Here is a 21,279-nt window from a genome sequence, read left to right as displayed (position 1 = left end):
GTCGGCTACACACTACACACAATATCCCAGCCGAGGTGTTGATGGAATCACAGTCAAAAACACCTGCACTACTGAGACACACACACATTATTTGTTTCTCTCTCTCTCTTTCTGTTCCAAAGGTAAATGGGACTTGCATTTTATATAACACTTCTTTCCAACCACTCACCTTCGCCTCTTCATACACACACACACAGATAGCAGATATGTGACGTGCGATGGCAAAGCACCAACAACCCACATATATCCCGAGGAGTCGGGAATCAAACTGGGAATATGCCCTTATATGGAGATCTCTCTGTCTGACCTCGTCCCTTTTTTTTTTGCCCATTAGATGTAGTACCCGATGTCATCAGTATGCCACTATATGGCCATACTGTATATGGCCATATACAGTATGGGCATTTTGGGCAGTTCTCGAGATACGTGAACTACAGACACACTGGTACGCACACAGTGGTTTCGTGCATTTATAAGAGGACGCTGGGACGGGAACCCCTTTTGGTGTTAGCATTATGTTATGCTTTAGCTATTGAAAAAAAGCAGATCTACAAGCTCATAGCGCGCCACCGAGTGGCGCGCTTGAATGATGGCTTGTTGTGTTTGGTCTTTTTGTGTGTCCACTGTGGTCCCTGAGTCTGGCCACTGCAGCACAACATGTCTGGAGTGATGACGCTGCTGTGAGTGAGAGGGCCCCGTGGGCTAAAGATAAATCCACTCTTCTTACATAACAGACAGGCTCCATGCAGCGTTGAATAAGGAATGCTCGTGCCCATGGAAAGACGAGCAAAAGGCAGATGTATGAATATGCTTATGTACATTGTTTTTCTCCCGTTTAATGTATGTTTTGTAATAATAATCAAAATCTACTAGTAACTAAAGGTTTCAAATAAATAAGTAGTGGATTAGTAAAGTAAAAGTACTGACAATTGGAAATACTCCTGTAAAGTAAAGAATACCTCAGAATTGTAAGTACAGTATTTGAGTAAATGTACTTAGTTACTTTACGCCACTGCCCATAAGTCAGGAGCCCATCCCTTAAGGTGGCCTTACACTAGCCGATTTTTTTCAATCTGATAGCACCACACACTACAGGATAATCAGGCCCGATTATTTTATGCAGCACACACTACACTGTTTTAAAACTCGGGCACGGCGCACCCAAGGATTCTCTGCCCCGAGGGAGTGGAGAGGAGAGGGGGAGAGGGGAGGGGAGGAGGAGAGGAGAGGTGGGTTGCGGGGGAAGAGCAAATATCAAACATTCTTGATGATTCAGTTGATCGGGCCGATCGCGCTGTGAGCGGCCCCGAGGAGATCGGATGGATCACGATTGGATCTTTTATACACTCACACTAGACGATAATTCCTGCCCGAGAATCGCTCCCGATTGAGTCGGGCATCCCCCGAGCGTCAAAAATGCCCGATTATCGGCTAGTGTACGGCCACCTTTAGTGTGAGGCTGGCATCTTGGAGTGTACACCAGCTGGATATGACGCTAGTGTGTCGCAGGGACACACTCCCAATCCAACTCTCGGCACTGAAGTGCCAAAAAAGAGCCATTCTTTTTTATAGTCATTGATATGACTCAGCCAAGAATTGAACCCCGACCTCCCAGTCTCAGGGCTAGCTGACACTCTAAACCAGTGCTACTCAGCCCGCGAACCGTGGGGTGCATGTGGCCCCTGCGCTTAATGTTTCTGCGGCCTGTCATGGTCATATCAATATTATAATTAGTTATTTTCATTGTTTTGGACAAGGTTGTTTGTTCCAAGAGAAAGTGATATGGCCTATCAGTATTAACCACTTTATTTATTCACCTGTGATAACCTGTTCATTATATTATCATCATCATCATTTTGTAAATAACTACACTAGTCGTGTAGTCTGTTACAAAATACATTTGTAAATGTTTCAAAATATTACTTTAGACATTTTTAGCTTGCGGCCCTTTGGACTTTTGGAATTTTGCTGAATGGCCCCTCAGCTACTAAAGTTGAGTAGCCCTGCTCTAAACTCATGAAGGCCACTGAGCTTCTGTTAAACTCCTGCCATTAATACTAGACTGTGATTTTTTGGGCTCTGTTTAAAAATGCGGTGGTTTTTATTTTGACATTCTTAAATGCCAACATTTCTTATACTATGCCTGAGGGCGAGGTTGCGTGCACTGGCCATATATGGAGCGTGTCTTGAGTGTACAGGGTCTGATGAGGTCAGATCAACATATGGAATGTCAGAACAGGTCAGCTCCATATATGGAGATCTAAGGGTGGCAGCGGGGGCAGTGCCTTGAGTGTACAGGATTTGATGAGGGCCCAGGTAGGGCTGGGCCTTAATTCCCGGGCCTGTTGAGAACTCTATTTTTCATTCAAAAAGTTTAGATGCATCATTAAAAATGATAAATGCATATAAACTTTTTTTATTAGGATTAAATGGACATATTATTTGGCTTGTTTTTCGAGTGAAGATTTGGCTTATTTCTCTCACAGGCGTTGGCTTATTATTGGCTTGTTTTTGGAGTTTGGTTGGCTTATTTCTCTCACTGGCAGTGTCTGTCTCTGTGGCAGTATGTTCCTGAGTGTATGGATGAATAAAATCCCTAGTGTTTACATGCAATTTAACTCTGACCATGCAAATGTAACTATAGTGACACGTAAGGGTCCGTTGGGTTACATTTACACACTTTACAAAATGAATAAATGAACACTCGGCTCTCTCGCTATGAGTTTCAAGAGACATTCCTTCCTGAACAAACAGAGCCCTGAATCTTTCATGTTCTTTTTTTTTTGTGATCAAGTTTTTTATTTTATTTTTTGTTAAAAGAAAGAAAAAGGGGGTTTCCCCCACCCCACTCTCCCACCCCACAGGTTGAACAGCAAAACAGATACAGGGTTACAATACATTAAAAATAATCATAATAATAATAATAATAATAATAATAATAGTAAATAAGGCGAGTCAGATATTTTACAATTGGAAAAATCAAATTAACAGTTTGACTGTTTTTTACGATTAACCCGCATTTTAATCAACCCCCCTTCACTGCCGAGATTGTTGTATTACCTTTAGAGCATACGCTGAATTATTTGGGCTTTTAATCCGCGAAAATCCATCAAAAAAAGCTCCCGTGGTTTGTTATGATCTGTGTGTAGCATCCACCATCTTGGCGCACCCGGAAGACGCACACAAGATTGGTTTCAATGAGGCGTTGCATCCAATGCATTTCCATTGGCCTCAATTTCCCAGAAGCCCTAGCAGCCCACAGCATGTGACGATTTCCGGTTTCGTCATTCACAGCGAAGGCATCCAGTCCATACTCCGCGACGAAGACGGATTTTCTTTTGATTCATTACATTACGGCGGATTAAACACATAAAACAAAAGGCGGGTATGTCCGATACGGCAGCGACATTAACCTGGAGTAATCCATTCAAGGCACGGAAACTGTTAAAAAGGAGAAAATAACAGTTATCAGAGACGTTGGCATGATTTAAGTTTTTCTAGTGCTGTGTATAAGACGTCAAGTGTGTTTTCTTGTGCCCCATTGGATCGAGCTATAGAGAGTTCCAAAGAGATCATGTCCATTAATGAGAGGATCCATTGTGAGATCTCAAGTTTATGGGGAGGTTTCCATCTTAGGACGAGCAGTTTTTTTGCAGCTGTCAGTCCTAAGAGCAGGAGTCTTCTATGTTGAATCTTTCATGTTCTTCACAATGACGTACTCTCCTTTACATGGCTGCTCCCCTGCTTCCCCTGCCCCTGCTTGTGAACGGAAATGCCAGCTTCCTTACTCGGATTTCGGGAGGTGTAGTTCCACTGTTCCAGACTCTATATAGCATTCGGAGGTTGTGGAATAGTTGTCTGGCTACACGAGACTACATTGGGGGTAACAGAAAACCCTACGATTATTCTCTTGTTACCACCGATTACAATGGCTTCTTATGTATCATCTGATCAATGCCAGATAAAACCTTCCTGTGTTGGCAGTACAAGGATGTCTGTCAGAGATTATGTGGCCATGATGTAATTAAAGTGATTATCCTCTTCATCACTTACCGTTTCCATCTTTGTAACTACTTCTAATGCACGTGGCTTTTACACAGAATTACATTTTCATGTCAAGGACCCCATAATTTATACACATTAGACGGTTTGAAAATATCCTGTGCCAGGGACCCCCGCCGTACGAGACAATCTCTGTTTATATTAGATTACATTTATTACAGAATTCTACAACTGTCTATCTAGGCGAGGGGATATCCGAGATAACCTACAGTATATGATCTGAGATGTAATACAGTATGAGAAAAAGAGGTTGCGCATCAGCAATGGTTTGTCAGAAGTGTGTGCCAAACCCAAATCCAGTATACATCAAAAAGTTGGAATTAAAAAAACTCCAAAAAGGTAGCACATCCAAAATGTAATGAAATGGCGCACAAAGCGTTCCTTTTTGGTGTGTGCCAATAAAGAAATGGAAATGTGAACTACTTTGTCCGCCATTTATTTAATTTCTGGATGTGCTACCTTTTTGGAGTTTTTTAAATTCCTACTTTTTGATGTAATACATTATCTCAGTGGTTTTCAACCTTTTTCATATCAAGGCCAATTATTTATTCAGCATTTCAGCCATGGACATTTGATGAGATTTAGACTTAATGACCCAAAACTAAAGAATGTTGTTATCGTTGGATAGGATTTTGTCCACAATTCCGTACTCTAATTATGTAGACTTCTAGTAATGCGGATGTTTAACAATGATTTAACTCTTGAGAGCGTAAAATGAAACAGTTTACACTCTCAAAAGTTAAAGAACTAGGGGAGGGGAAAGGAGCGTACCACCTATGTAGACATGCTGCGGCGCGACATCTTGGCTGACAACACTGCAGAGCTCAAGAACCTGATTGGATAGGAATTTGTGGAGGGCAGCGGTCCAGGAATCCCGAGTTGGTGTTGGCTAGACCTCACTCTCGCAGCAACTAACTAACTAGCTTTAGAGAACTGATACCACTACAAGGCATTCATGCATTATTTTTGTACTTTCCTGTGCTTTTTTGTGCAAACGGTTCGATTAGATTAGATTCAATTTATTGTCACTGCACAGAGTATACAAATATTTTGACAATGAGATGAAGAATAAAGTACCAGCTCACAAAACGAAGCCCACAGATGCAGCCAAGCAGCTGGCAGTGTACAGACCACAATCTCATGAGTCAAATGTCTAAATAAGGTCATTTCATGATCTTTATCTGCCAGGGAATTCAAAGTGAACGCCAGTCTTATCAAAACTTATCAAAGTACTCACATTCTCTACTTAAGTAAAAGTATCAATATAGTACAGTACTATAGTACAATGTAGAATACTAAAGTTATACTTTATACTAAAGTTCGGAATGTACTTTCAAAATGCACTTGAGTAAAAGTACAAAAGTATTGGTATCAAAATGTACTTAAAGTACCAAAAGTAAAAGTACTCATTATGCAGAATGTCCCATTTCATAAGTTTTCAAATGCATACAGATCCTTTGAAAATAGCAGATCTACAAGCCCACGGTGCAACGCATGGGGAGCTTGTAGATCTGCTATTTTGGCCGAAATGCATGTAGGGCTAAAGTGGTTACTGTATGTTTTGTAATAATCGTGCAAATTGTAAATAGTAACTAAAGTTGTTAAATAATTGTAGTGGCGTAAAAAAAAAAGAAGTGATGTACAAATACCTCAAAATTGTACTTAAGTCATTAGTACAGTCATTAAGTACATGTACAAGTTACTTTCCACCACTGATCTGACTGATGACTGACTGGTGTCACTCACCAGGTCTTTGGAGGTGCCCATTCTCTTGAGCCCGTCCAGGGGCAGGAGGTCAGCCGAGTCCTTGTGCGTGAACTGCGTGGCCTGCTTCAGGCGCCGCTGCTGATGCTGCAGGGCTTTGTCGCGGATGGCCAGCTCACCTTTATTCTTAGATTCACTCATGGTCGTCTCTCGAGTCTGTCTTCACACGGCGCTTCGCGCGCACACAGAGGGAGCCGAGGCGAGAGCAGCACCGCCAGTCAGTCAGTCCCCGTGGCAGACTAAACGGTATACGGCTGCTGTGCTGCAGCCGAGGCAGGACAGAGCAGAGAGCGTGTGATCTTGATCCTGGGGAGAAGACAGACAGACAGAGCCAGACTGGGCTGCTGACTGTGTGCTGCTGACGAGAACGAGAAGAAGCCCCCCCCAAAAAGCGCAGGTAATGAGAGCACCGGGTCGAAGTACAACAACAGGTCGTCTTGTATACCGTATACGTAGGTCTCCAGTAACACAATAACAGTCCTCTCTTACACCTTGTTGTTTAGTGTCCTGTCCTTGAAGCTTGCTCTGCTCCGCTATACTCCTTGGCCATGCATTTATACGTGCTGGATTGCAGGAGCTATTGTCCAGTCATCGTTTTGTTCAGTGATGATGTTGCTCGTTGTCATGTGTGGACAGAATGTGAGGTTCAGCCAGGGCTCTGAGCACTGACTGGCTTGTGATGATGGCGTGTGTGAGTGCGTGTGCGGGTGTGCGCACGTGTGCTTCTCCTCTCCCCTTAGTGTAGACTGCCCTTGGATCTCTCTCTCTCTCTCTCTCTCTCTCTCTCTCTCTCTCTCTCTCTCTCTATCGCATCATTGGTTTCAGGAGGAGATATACCCTCCCCTTCCCTTGAGCACTCTTTTCATCACACAATCAACACATGCACACAATCAACACATGCACGCACGCACGCACACACACACACACACACACACACACACACACACACACACACACACACACACACACACACACACACACACGCACACACACACACACACACACACACACACACACACACACACACACACACACACACACACACACACACAGTTTCTTTATTTGAGTCCACATTTATAAAATGCATTCTCACAATATTTTTCAGTTGCTTCTGATATCCCACACACTCAACACTCCCACACATCTCATTGTCAACACTGTCACTGACTCCTGAAGGATGCAGTGGTGAGCATACTTATTAATTGGTGCTCAGTCTCCTCACTAATGTTCATGATAAAATGGCACAATTCTTTCCCCTACTCGGTCTGTGTCTCCTAGGAGGGCTGTGGGCAGTACAGAAACCTGTCCACCAGTGACATCATCGATGGGGAATCCTTTCTATTCCTGAAAAGTTGCAATGCGATAATGGAAGCCATCGTTCTCGCCATAATAAAAATCCAAATATTATTATTTTTCGATGGATCGATGGATTTCTGAACTGCCCTCCATTAGTGAGGAGCAATTACATGAAGATAAGTTGAAAAGTGGTGAAGTGGTCCTTTAAGTATATTTGAGGTATTTTTACTGTACTGGAGTATTAAATGTCAGTACTTTTACTTCCACTCCACTATATCTCAGAGGCAAATATTGCACTTTTACTTACAAAACATAGCCTACATACACATACCACTTCAGCCCTATATAAGTTTTTTTTTTGGCCATTTGAATATAGCCGATCTACAAGCTCACAATGTGTCGCAAATCTTTTAGTTTTGGTACTTTGTACATTTTGATACCGGCAATACTTTTGTACTTTTACTCAAGTACATTTTGAATTCCGTAACAAAGTAATTCTACATTGCAGTACTGATACTTTTACTTAAGCTCGTAGAATGGCTATATTTTCGCAATGCGCACACCATCATAGGACGACGTATAAAATAAGGCTTAAGTTGTTAAAGATTGCAAAGCAGTCAAGTCAGACTTGTAGCAAATTCTCACCTAAATAATTATGGTCATTAAGGGGCTCAGCAACAGGAGCTGACTGTCACTCTATATCCTTATCCTTAAGTCAATACTATTTACTCTGTCGGTCCCTTGGGCATTTCAGTGGATGGTGTGTGAAGGTTGCACGGCACAGTTCAGTTCTATTTGGTTCTTAGTCCATGAGCCAGAGCTACTAAATTGGAACGTAAATTATGAATTGAGTGTGCAAAACTATACCTATATCTAATTGTTCATAGGATCTATAAGCTAATTATATGATAACCCTTTCACAGTAGTAGCTTTTTCATATTTTCTATTTTTTGCATATTTTCCTATATAATGCCTCATTTGCACATTTAAAATCTAATATAGGTATGGTTTTGCCCGCTCAATTCATAATTAACGTTCTCATTTTGGGCTCTGTCTGGCTCATGGACTAAGAACCTAAAAGAACTGAACCGGTCCAAATAGTCAATCTGAGCTAATAATGGCAAGCATTAATCAACTGCCTGTCTGCCTATCCTCTGGGACCTCCATGAATGAAACCCTAACCCATTTACAGCAAACAAATAACATTTGGAAAATAAATTGGAATGCTGATGTTTTTGATATATAATATTATGTAACCTAGCACCTTTCCAGAAGGTGAAGTTAAAATGTTTCACTTTTATAAGCATGTACTGCCCCCTTCTGGTTATATTTTCCATTACATGTTCAAACAAAAATGTGAACATCTGTGCAGTCAGTTCAGTCCACTGAAGTCACATCACATTGTAACTTGTTTTGGTTAGATTCTACATAAAAGAACCATGTTTTCACAGGGACATTCTAAATAGGTGTTCGGCAGTCCCATCTGAATTTGGATCTATTCAAATCAGTGCTCCTTTCAGCAGCAGTGTTGGATAACATGTCGGCCATCAGATTTAATCTGAAGCCTATTCTGATTGCCACGATCCTGAAACTCATTGTTCATTTCACTGTCACAATCTATGACATTGAAATGTAATTTAATATCACAACCCCATTAATTTGTCAGGAAATGGATCACAGGGGGATGGTTGGTTGGTTGCCAGGATAATTTTTCAATTATCGCCAATTTAAACTAGAATGAAAAGAGAGGCTCCCTGAAAGATGTCTTTATTGTCATCATATTTCCAAGGCGTATCAGAACAAGCAAATAACAGACTTGCAGAGACAAACTGAAATCTTAACAAACAAATGTAACGGTACGCATCAGTACAGGGAATTGCATTAGTAAATGCTGTCTTTTACAGGCTTTATCTCAAACCCAACTTGTTTGTACACCTGGAAAATTTCTAATTCAGCAGTGAAAAGTGAAAACCCACATTTAGGACACAGCAGCTTTGGTCAGGTGCTGGCTATTTAGTAAGTACAGTCTTGCCTTTTTCTTTTTTCTTTTAACTTGAATTTTGTATAAAATCCCCAACACTGGGCTGGAGAAGGCACATGTACATCATCCATTTCGTGGAACTGTGCTTTAGCTTGGCTTAGAGTACATTACAACAACAACAAAAACTTTCTAGGTGTAAACCATATTCATCGGAGTTATTTCACATCTCGACTCTCGTAAACTTGGCAGTGTACAACCAAAGCCATGTTTTCATCTAGATCTGCCTGTGAGAATATGGTCAATTATATATAGACATGAAATCTGTTGATTTTCTCAGACATTTGTAGTAGCTTTTAAGGTTTGTAGTGAATTACTGATAAACAATGTAGGTCCCCCATGTTTGCAGCGTAAACATTAGGAATGTATTGTGACCTACTGTGTTAGATTTGGAGAGCATGCTGATAGAACGCTATGACTTTGCTTTCCCACGGGCGATTTGATGTTTCCTCTTTCTTGGTAGCGTTTTGATTGCGTGTATAGCAGTATATGCCTGGTAACTAGTGTCACTGCATAATATTGTGTTTCTCTAGGCACAGAGGTCGCAAAGTCATTCAACCTGGCAACCAGGTATTATTTTCACTGCTCCCATTTACTGCCACAAAGCCCAGCCTTTGCAAGAATGAACCACACGTTGGCTGTTCTTTCACGCTCTGTTTGCTCTGCCAAATTATACTTGCCTCATGTGCATAGTGACACTGGTCCTCTAGTCATATGACATCAATTTAGTCACCAGCTCATGTCGTTTGCGTGCATACCGGATATGACGCGGACTGCGCTCCAGTGTTTGAGCGCAGAGATCTGCTGTATAAAGGACTTGAACTTGAAGGTCTTCAGAGGATAACGGGAATGCACAGAAATAATTCCACGTATTGTAAAACTAGTGTCCAATAGAACAGTAGACATCACTGGCCTCTTGCCAAGGCACAAGTCCTTCAGTTGTCTGGAAGGTTATTATTATGGTGTGTGCCATGTATTCAGTGCAGCCCATGTTGAGCATATATCATTATCACACCTATTCTAGCTACTCTTCATTGCACCATTTACCATAGGTTATATCGTTCAATCAGCTCTCGTTTCTCACCCCCCCCCCCCGGCCCCTCCCTCCGGTCAGTCATAGGATATTGGGGAGGTACAGGGAGCAGAGGAGCATGTTGTGGCCGAGCGCCGGGAAGCGGCGGAACGCCTCCCAGGCGTCCGAGAAGATGTTGTATTTGAGGAAGACGCGGTGCTCCAGGCTGGTGGGCAGCGCCACGTCGCGGCTCATGATGTAGATGCCGTCGTTGTGCAGCGTGCACGTCAGGTTGAGGCCCGACTTGGACGTGTTCTCCTTCAGCTGGAGCCACTCGCCCGTCGCCACGGCGTACGACTGCACCGTCAGCATGTCCTCCGTCTGGCTGGGCCGGCGGCCCGGCCCGCTCCCGTGCAGCTCGTGGGTGTAGCCGCCCACCAGGTAGATGGTGTCCTCCACCGAGAGCATCTGCTGCTTGCGCACATGCGCCGAGCACGAGCGGAAGACCGCCCAGGCGTCCGACGTGGGGCAGTACCGCAGGACGCTCGTGTTCCTGTCTGTTGACAGATGGAGACACAGACAGACTCGGTGTTGATTTTGACTGGAATTGTTTATTCCGTTTTTAGCCATAGGCTTTTGAATGATGCCTGTAGAAGGTCAATAGACCGAAAGCTTGCAATAATTAGTAAAAAATACTCGATTGTGCACAGATTTGAGTTTGCGGAGCCTCCCTTTGTTTTATCATTTCTATGCTTTTGTGACTCCAGCACCTCAACTTAAATCTATCGGCAGATGAGCGGTGGCTTTTTTCACATTTTAGCCAGTCTTTTGAATAAAATGTAATTTAGCTTTAGTCAGATTTTATTAATCTGAAATTTAGTCGACTAAAGAGCATATGATTTTAGTCGACTAGAATGTATTTTGGCGGGCATTGATGGCCTAATAATGGCTGACTTTACACTTGGTGCATGCTGAAAATAGCCGAGCATGAAAGGACTTGTCTTTTTAGTTCTACTGGATGTCTTCTCCACTAGTCCCTCTCTAACATGTCAGTGTATTTAGTCTTAGTTTTAGTCATTGTAGCAGAGTTTTCATTTAGTTTTCCTCATTGAAAAAAGGTAGTCGACAAAAAAATGTCATCCTAGTTTTAGTCAACGAAATAAACACTACACAGAATGGCACTTATAAATACAGTGGCCTGTGCAAGGACTGACAAGAATCTCGGCATTCATCTGTGTAAACTATTATTTTGATTATTATCATTTTAATCAAGAATGATCTCATTTCACTACATGAAATGCAGGTCCATGGCCTAATGAATGTAAATGTGGGTGTCTGTGACATGACGAAGAAAAGGAAATGGCTAATCCTGAAAATCCTAGGGTCATATGATAACCACACTGTGTCCCAAAAGAGAACGGTAATTATGTTTTTAATATAACGGTTACTTTGACAATAGACCGACATGCCAAATGAAACGTTTACATCATACAAACCTCTTGCGGTGTATCCACCCATGACGTAAATCATGCCCTGGCACTCGCAGGCAGAGAACTCTGCCAGGGGGTCCGGCATGGCGGAGACAGGGGTCCACCAGTCCTGTTCCGGGCTGTAACACTCCACGGTGCCCAGACACTGCCCTCCCACGGCGTACAGCTTCCCTCGCACTGCAAGCAGCTTGAAGTTGGACCTAGTGGGAGTGAATACCGCAAGCAAATTAGACACAATGTGACAGTGACGAACCAACAGTGTTGCCAGATCTGTATGATAGTAATCATTATCGTATTGTATGATAATTCTACCCTCTCTATGATGTACAGTAATGCCCAAATGTACGATAATTCCGCCATATCACCAAAAAAGCGTGTGAATTTACTAAACTCCCTGGCTGCTGATTCAGGATCCGGTTAGGCTTTTCAAAATAAGTCAGTAAATCAGAAGATCTGACCCTAGATCTGTACTTGGAGGCATTAAAAACACTGGTCACATTTTCCATTCCGGTGTCAGGCTTTTATTTGTGTATAAGGTCCAGGAAGTTGCCTGCTTCCACACAGCATACTTATGTGATGCATTTTTTGTCCCATAGGAATCTCAAATAAGGTTGTTTCTTACACTAAATACGCAAATTACATGTTTCCACATGTGATTTATCTTTTTTTGGCTGTGTGTTTGATCATTTTCTTTCAAATACGAAATACAATAGTTTGTATAGATAGTGTAGCGCCCAGGATTACATTACATTAGATAATTGACACTGGGTGAAAATAATGGGTTGCAAAATCGTGGGATAAAACTTCCCGATAATTCAACATTTCTCATATGGCAACACTGCCCTTGAATACTACTATAGTCTCCGGGACGTGCACGGTGCATTGTCTCGTGCAGGGATATACCGGTATGTACGGGTCACAGACAGTCAACGAGTCTGACCTCTTCTGGTTGAGGGGGGCTATGTGGTTCCATTCGTTCCTGCAGGGATTGTAGCAGTGTGAGGCGGAGATCTCCTGGCTAGTCATCCGGTAGCCGCCGACGATGAACAGGTAGTTGTCCAGGACGGCCGAGCCGTATCCGCGCACGTTGATCATGTCCGGCGGCAGGTTGTTGGCCAGAGGCTTCCAGCGCTGCTCCATCTCTCCATACCTCGGCACAGTGATGGAAGAGGCACATTTTACTTAAGCAATATTACACGAGAGGGGGTGGTTTAACGTCATTAATGCACGCCTGCGATGCTGCAGGCGAGTTCCGAAAGCAACGCAGAAGTGCATTAATGGCATTAAACCACCCCCTCAAGTGTAATATTGCAATTATACAGATGTAGCCACTACGAAGAAACTAGCTAGCATAGCCACCGAGTATGCTGCGCTCTGGGAAAACAAAGCAGCTGAATTATTTGTTTTGATTAACCGTTCCATGATGCTGGTTTGAAGCACGGCTAGAAGGCTGTTCAGATTGCTTCCTCGAAACTACCTGTTGTATAATTAATAAAGTAAAATAGTATCAATACTGCAATGTAGAAGTTACTCATTATTATGCAGAATGTCCCATTTTAAAAAGTTTTCAAATGTATGAAAATCTTTTGAAAATAGCAATATCTACAAGCTATTTTCAAATGGCCAAAATGTATATAGGGATGAAGTGGGTAATGTGTGTTTTGTAATAATCAAAATCTACAAAGTAACTAGTAACTAAAGTTTTCAAATAAATGTAGTGGCGTAAAAGTAGTACAATATTTGGATCCAAGATGTAGATTAGAAGTAGAAGTAAAAGTATTGGAAACTGACCCCTCACTAAACCCCACCCCAAAAGTGATTGTCCAAATGGCAAGCTTTCAACACCTCATACCTGTCAGTGTTATTTTGCATGGTTAATTGGAAATACTCAAGTAAAGTTAAATACCGGTACCTCAGAATTGTACAGTAGTTTCAGTGTCACCTTACTGTAGCTTTTAACCACTTTAATCATTATTTTAAACTTTAGCTGTTTAAAAATAGCAGAACTAAAAGCTACAGTGCCACACTACAAGCTTGTAGATCTGCTATTTTTGAAAAATTGTGAAAACGTGTGCAAATCTTCGAATATATTCTTTCACAGCAAACGTTTTTAAGTCATATCTTTGCTTTTGGCGGGTCCCTGGAACAACATATTTTCAGATGGGGGTCGGCGGCCGAATACATATAATTTGTGGGGTCCTTGACATGAAATAGTTTGAGAGCCCCTAATATAGAAAGATAGATTTTTTTTTCTTCAGAAAACCGTCATGATTCACAAGACATTTGTAGAATTTGGTCTCAGGTCTCAATGGGTTAAGTAAATGTACTTTCCACCACTGCCACCACTACTAGTTAGTACCTCAGCATGGACCAGGGCTCATCCTGGTCGGGCGCCTCCAGCGAAAGACACGTGAAGTCTCCGACGGCCACCAGGGTGGCCGTGCCCTTCATGCGCATGTCGCGCACCTGCTCTCGCAGGGCGACGGGCAGGCCGTGGAACTCGGGCCGCCGCAGCATGGGGTGGTAGTAGACGCTCATGTACTTGAGGCAGGCGCCGCGCAGCTCGTGCGTGCCGTACAGCTCGGCGAGGCCGTGGAGCTCCACGCAGTTCTCCGGGCGGATCTCCGAGTTGAGCAGCTTGAGCATGGAGGTGACCTGCAGGAACGAGGCCGTCTCGATCAGGTCCTCGAGCGTCTCGTCGACGACCTGAAAGTACCATACGAGGATTTTTTTAGGTTAATATTGTTTTGTTTTTTTAGATGGGCGATTTGCATTTTAGATTTGAAGTTTTATATTGTGAACAGCTGAAGGGTTTATGTAAAGATAAAGATAGCCTGATGGAAGGTCGAATAGACCGAATCGTTGCTGTTCGCTTAATACACTTTTCAATTGCATTTTGAAGACAGTGTGCGGGAGTTTTTCTTTCTTCCCTTTTTCAAGATGTCGGGCACTTGGCTGTCCTTCTCCTACGCACCCGTCGCCTGGTGCCAAAGCACCCTTGGTAAATTCAAAGCACCCTTGACGATGCAGACTAGTCCATTCACGTTAAACCGGTTTAAGACTGGGGAGCACCCACCCCCCCCCCCCTCAGTCTCACACATACGCACTTCACATCTGAGGTGTAAAGTGGTGCATTTACGCTCAGGTTCAGCACCCTTGGCCGCCCGTGACCATAGATCGGCGCCTCTGCGGTGGCACTTGTCTTTTTAAAACATCCGTGATGATCATGCTGAATAAACGTATAGACATAAAACCTGCACTTTGGACGTGTTTATGAACTCCAGAACCAGCTCCAGCCCCGGGACGCTGAGTCCCTGCAGCTGCACAGAGTCCTCCGTGGACTCCCTCATGCCGGAGCTGTACAGGGCGCGGAAGTAGTCGCTCTTCTCGATCAGCTTCCTTTTGTTCACCTCGTAGGTCTTGTCGTCCATCACGATTGCAATCGTTTGGTCGGATGACATGTTTACTGCAAAAGCCAACGACGGTTGCTTTCAGGTTGTGAACTTGTATAGCTAATTAGCTATAACGTATAATTGTCTATGTAAAATTAAAGTAAAAGTGTCCTCTATTAAAGTCCATATTATGGGGTGGCTGCATGGGGCTTCCTGGGAAGCATATGACACTTAGAAAAAATAAATCACTTGTCTTGCTTTCCAACCACTCCGCAAGCAATCTGGAATCATCACAGTTTACATTTTAACGGAGGTTGGGTGCAGACAGACAGAGGCACCCACCCGGCCTATATATGGTGATGTTAGTTCAGCCCATAGAGGACTGACATGAGACCAGCTAGCCACTGACTGACTGAAGAGCCGCGGCCGCTATGCTAAGCTGGCCAAATAAACCACTTATCTCTGATTAACATCTCTCCAGTCGTTCAACACAAGGTCATTACATCAGCTGAAGATGTCGGGTGAGTGGTGTCGATTACTGCCGACACTGGCCGTTGCCGTTCCGTGTCATTCTGTGAGTTGTTTGGACGTTTGAAAGTAATTTAGGAGTAGTATTACAAGCACGAAGGAGCTGTCAGATTTCAACTGTTTTGATTCTCGGCAGCGTCTAGTGAACAGATCTAATGAACAGATTTAAGGCTTCCGGTGGACGATCTCTTCAAAATAAGAGTACCCTCTAGAGTATTGAAAAAAAGTTTAATTTGCACATTAAAACTACAAATTAAGCATTTAAATGATGCTATATGATGCTATAAGACACACATTATGTTTCTGTGTAAAAATAAGTAATTAAATCATTATAATAATAATAATAAAGTTATCTAAATGGATAAATGCTATTCACTGGAGTGCATGGACTTTATAAAGTGGACACTGGACAAAAGACGGCTCCGCGAGGCAACTATCTGGACATACCCACGCGTTCGGGGAGATGTCCTCTACCACACCCCACTCTCCGCTAAGCGGGAGAGGTGTAAAATTCACAGCAGCAGACCTTCTACTGTGGTCAATGCTGAAAAAAGTACCGTTTCCGGACCCAGAATGGACACTGGACAAAAGACGGCTCAGCGAGGCAACTATCTGGACATACCCACATGTTCGGGGAGATGTCCTCTACCACACCCCACTCTCCGCTAAGCGGGAGAGGTGTAAAATTCACAGCAGCAGACCTTCTACTGTGGTCAATGCTGAAAAAAGTACCGTTTCCGGACCCAGAATGGACACTGGACAAAAGACGGCTCCGCGAGGCAACTATCTGGACATACCCACACGTTCGGGGAGATGTCCTCTACCACACCCCACTCTCCGCTAAGCGGGAGAGGTGTAAAATTCACAGCAGCAGACTTTCTACTGTGGTCAATGCTGAAAAAAGTACCGTTTCCGGACCCAGAATGGACACTGGACAAAGAGGCCTCCGCGAGGCAACTATCTGGACATACCCACGCATTCGGGGAGATGTCCTCTACCACACCCCACTCTCCACTAAGCGGGAGAGGTGTAAAATTCACAGCAGCAGACCTTCTACTGTGGTCAATGCTGAAAAAAGTACAGTTTCCGGACCCAGAATGGACACTGGACAAAAGACGGCTCCGCGAGGCAACTATCTGGACATACCCACGCGTTCGGGGAGATGTCCTCTACCACACCCCACTCTCCGCTAAGCGGGAGAGGTGTAAAATTCACAGCAGCAGACTTTCTACTGTGGTCAATGCTGAAAAAAGTACCGTTTCCGGACCCAGAATGGACACTGGACAAAGAGGCCTCCGCGAGGCAACTATCTGGACATACCCACGCATTCGGGGAGATGTCCTCTACCACACCCCACTCTCCGCTAAGCGGGAGAGGTGTAACATTCACAGCAGCAGACCTTCTACTGTGGTCAATGCTGAAAAAAGTACAGTTTCCGGACCCAGAATGGACACTGGACAAAAGACGGCTCCGCGAGGCAACTATCTGGACATACCTACACGTTCGGGGAGATGTCCTCTACCACACTCCACTCTCCGCTAAGCGGGAGAGGTGTAAAATTCACAGCAGCAGACCTTCTACTGTGGTCAATGCTGAAAAAAGTACCGTTTCCGGACCCAGAATGGACACTGGACAAAGAGGCCTCCGCGAGGCAACTATCTGGACATACCCACGCATTCGGGGAGATGTCCTCTACCACACCCCACTCTCCGCTAAGCGGGAGAGGTGTAACATTCACAGCAGCAGACCTTCTACTGTGGTCAATGCTGAAAAAAGTACAGTTTCCGGACCCAGAATGGACACTGGACAAAGAGGCCTCCGCCTAAAAAAAGTCCGGTATTAAATCATATCCGGTATCAAATTGACTAGAGTAATCCATACTGTATAATCAGTTTTGTTAATCACCACTTTTCTACCGCTGTCGTTAGAAAATCAATGGCGCCTGCCGGCATACTTCATGTGAGATGACCTTTAAAATTCATCTCCATTCATTCGAAGACGGCATATTTCATATAGCTTACACTGGCAACATATATCACACAAAGGACAAATTGAGAGGTAGATACATTAGAAGCACAGAGCGTGCAAACTTGGGTAGATCAATGATGAACCGATTTGCACATAATGCCTACATTGAGGCAGTGAACATTGCAGACCCAAGGTCTTTAATAGCTGGAAATCGTAGCGGAGTTGGCAAAGACACTTCTTTGTACAGGCAGGTCAAATATGAACAGCGGAAACAAGGATGGAAGGATAACAGTGAGATCAAAGCTTTGATGGACCTTAAAAAAGAATGGGAGGATAAAGACACAGACAGTGTTGTTGTAAAAGGATTCATTCAAGTTATTAAAGTTAGTCCCCTTAAGGTTATATGTTTTAGTGAAGCAGGAGTGAAACTGTGGCACAATGCGACAGCACAATGTGCGGCATCATGGGATGCCACAGGGGGGATCATTAAGACTAAACTAACAGAGGTGGTAGAGGACATCTCCCCGAACGCGTGGGTATGTCCAGATAGTTGCCTCGCGGAGGCCTCTTTGTCCAGTGTCCATTCTGGGTCCGGAAACGGTACTTTTTTCAGCATTGACCACAGTAGAAGGTCTGCTGCTGTGAATTTTACACCTCTCCCGCTTAGCGGAGAGTGGGGTGTGGTAGAGGACATCTCCCCGAATGCGTGGGTATGTCCAGATAGTTGCCTCGCGGAGGCCTCTTTGTCCAGTGTCCATTCTGGGTCCGGAAACGGTACTTTTTTCAGCATTGACCACAGTAGAAAGTCTGCTGCTGTGAATTTTACACCTCTCCCGCTTAGCGGAGAGTGGGGTGTGGTAGAGGACATCTCCCCGAACGTGTGGGTATGTCCAGATAGTTGCCTCGCGGAGCCGTCTTTTGTCCAGTGTCCATTCTGGGTCCGGAAACGGTACTTTTTTCAGCATTGACCACAGTAGAAGGTCTGCTGCTGTGAATTTTACACCTCTCCCGCTTAGCGGAGAGTGGGGTGTGGTAGAGGACATCTCCCCGAACGCGTGGGTATGTCCAGATAGTTGCCTCGCGGAGGCCTCTTTGTCCAGTGTCCATTCTGGGTCCGGAAACGGTACTTTTTTCAGCATTGACCACAGTAGAAAGTCTGCTGCTGTGAATTTTACACCTCTCCCGCTTAGCGGAGAGTGGGGTGTGGTAGAGGACATCTCCCCGAACGTGTGGGTATGTCCAGATAGTTGCCTCGCGGAGCCGTCTTTTGTCCAGTGTCCATTCTGGGTCCGGAAACGGTACTTTTTTCAGCATTGACCACAGTAGAAGGTCTGCTGCTGTGAATTTTACACCTCTCCCGCTTAGCGGAGAGTGGGGTGTGGTAGAGGACATCTCCCCGAACGCGTGGGTATGTCCAGATAGTTGCCTCGCGGAGGCCTCTTTGTCCAGTGTCCATTCTGGGTCCGGAAACGGTACTTTTTTCAGCATTGACCACAGTAGAAGGTCTGCTGCTGTGAATTTTACACCTCTCCCGCTTAGCGGAGAGTGGGGTGTGGTAGAGGACATCTCCCCGAACATGTGGGTATGTCCAGATAGTTGCCTCGCGGAGCCGTCTTTTGTCCAGTGTCCATTCTGGGTCCGGAAACGGTACTTTTTTCAGCATTGACCCCAGTAGAAGGTCTGCTGCTGTGAATTTTACACCTCTCCCGCTTAGCGGAGAGTGGGGTGTGGTAGAGGACATCTCCCCGAACGCGTGGGTATGTCCAGATAGTTGCCTCGCGGAGGCCTCTTTGTCCAGTGTCCATTCTGGGTCCGGAAACGGTACTTTTTTCAGCATTGACCACAGTAGAAGGTCTGCTGCTGTGAATTTTACACCTCTCCCGCTTAGCGGAGAGTGGGGTGTGGTAGAGGACATCTCCCCGAACGCGTGGGTATGTCCAGATAGTTGCCTCGCGGAGGCCTCTTTGTCCAGTGTCCATTCTGGGTCCGGAAACGGTACTTTTTTCAGCATTGACCACAGTAGAAGGTCTGCTGCTGTGAATTTTACACCTCTCCCGCTTAGCGGAGAGTGGGGTGTGGTAGAGGACATCTCCCCGAACGCGTGGGTATGTCCAGATAGTTGCCTCGCGGAGGCCTCTTTGTCCAGTGTCCATTCTGGGTCCGGAAACGGTACTTTTTTCAGCATTGACCACAGTAGAAGGTCTGCTGCTGTGAATTTTACACCTCTCCCGCTTAGCGGAGAGTGGGGTGTGGTAGAGGACATCTCCCCGAACATGTGGGTATGTCCAGATAGTTGCCTCGCGGAGCCGTCTTTTGTCCAGTGTCCATTCTGGGTCCGGAAACGGTACTTTTTTCAGCATTGACCACAGTAGAAGGTCTGCTGCTGTGAATTTTACACCTCTCCCGCTTAGCGGAGAGTGGGGTGTGGTAGAGGACATCTCCCCGAACGCGTGGGTATGTCCAGATAGTTGCCTCGCGGAGCCGTCTTTGTCCAGTGTCCATTCTGGGTCCGGAAATGGTACTTTTTTCAGCATTGACCCCAGTAGAAGGTCTGCTGCTGTGAATTTTACACCTCTCCCGCTTAGCGGAGAGTGGGGTGTGGTAGAGGACATCTCCCCGAACGCGTGGGTATGTCCAGATAGTTGCCTCGCGGAGGCCTCTTTGTCCAGTGTCCATTCTGGGTCCGGAAACGGTACTTTTTTCAGCATTGACCACAGTAGAAGGTCTGCTGCTGTGAATTTTACACCTCTCCCGCTTAGCGGAGAGTGGGGTGTGGTAGAGGACATCTCCCCGAACGCGTGGGTATGTCCAGATAGTTGCCTCGCGGAGGCCTCTTTTGTCCAGTGTCCACTTTATAAAGTCCATGCACTCCAGTGAATAGCATTTATCCATTTAGATAACTTTTATTATTATTTAATTACTAATTAGTAATTTAATTACTTATTTTTACACAGAAACATAATGTGTGTCTTTACAATAACTGTAATGTAATAATAATACTAATTGTTATAATAGGTGTATTATTGCTTGATGAAATAGGAACCTTTATTGCTTAGATAGGAACCTAGGAACCTTGCTTATACAGGTGCGTGACGCACGGTACGCACGGTACCTGTTGTTGGTTGCACTAGACTGAGCTGACAGGTTGTTTATTACTACTCTTAGCACGGGACTTTATAATAAACTATTGCCCGGCTGGGCTAAACTACAATCCTTTTTGGGTGATTCTTAACGAAAAGAACACACTTTTACACTAATAATGTAACGTAATAGTTATTTAATTAACGAATTAAAAATATTATTTTATTCTGAAGGCAACCGGATGTCTTAAATCTGCTAGCTCTCAGAGCGGAAGTCTTAAATTTGCTCATAAGACGGAGCCTTGATTCTCTCATATGTGACGTAACTTCCGCTGTTTTATACTCGGTGGTGTGGTTTAAGCATAGGGTTTAAGTGGAGTGTTTTCATGTTGGCGCCATCTCGCGGTGTGTGTATGTATATATATATATATATATATAGGCTATATATATAGGATTACCATTTGATGACAAATTAGCTAAAGCAAATTAATCTATCAGACCCAAAACTAAAGAATATTTTGTTGTCGTTAATAAGATTAGATAAGATTTAGTCCACAATTCCATGCTGTATTGTATATGACGTATAGGCCTATGATGAATTGAAAATGGTGGACCCTATTGTAAACAAGTGTAATGATTATGTGTCGTC

The 21,279-nt window shown here is 44.3% G+C and overlaps 2 protein-coding genes across 4 annotated transcripts in view; both read right to left on the bottom strand.

The window, feature by feature from the left end:
- The window catches only part of nrip2 (nuclear receptor interacting protein 2), a 32,139-nt gene extending 25,644 nt beyond the window's left edge, over positions 1-6,495 (bottom strand). For both annotated transcript variants that reach the window (XM_083757757.1, XM_083757758.1), the window contains exon 1: positions 5,809-6,495. In XM_083757757.1, coding sequence (XP_083613883.1) covers positions 5,809-5,967 — 159 coding nt within the window. In that variant the 5' untranslated portion in view covers positions 5,968-6,495. The remainder of the gene's footprint in view (positions 1-5,808) is intronic.
- Positions 6,496-8,872: 2,377 nt separating this feature from the next.
- klhl42 (kelch-like family, member 42) lies at positions 8,873-15,700 on the bottom strand. Of its 2 annotated transcripts, XM_083757476.1 has the most exons (6): positions 15,558-15,693; positions 14,917-15,128; positions 14,022-14,368; positions 12,603-12,812; positions 11,669-11,862; positions 8,873-10,729 (listed from the first exon to the last, which is right to left on the bottom strand). In XM_083757476.1, exons 2-6 carry the CDS (start codon positions 15,121-15,123, stop codon positions 10,275-10,277), a joined length of 1,413 nt encoding a protein of 470 aa, XP_083613602.1. In that variant the 5' UTR covers positions 15,124-15,128; positions 15,558-15,693; the 3' UTR covers positions 8,873-10,274. The 2 variants fall into 2 exon arrangements, with proteins under 2 accessions (XP_083613602.1, XP_083613601.1); XM_083757475.1 differs by having other exon boundaries at positions 14,917-15,700.
- Positions 15,701-21,279: the final 5,579 nt, after the last annotated feature.

The sequence above is a fragment of the Protomyctophum parallelum genome (genome assembly GCF_964188405.1).
Source record: "Protomyctophum parallelum genome assembly, chromosome: 22".
In the NCBI taxonomy this organism is placed as follows: domain Eukaryota; kingdom Metazoa; phylum Chordata; class Actinopteri; order Myctophiformes; family Myctophidae; genus Protomyctophum; species Protomyctophum parallelum.
The sequence above is the reverse complement of the archived record's forward strand: the minus strand, read 5'-3'. Positions and strand labels throughout refer to the sequence as shown.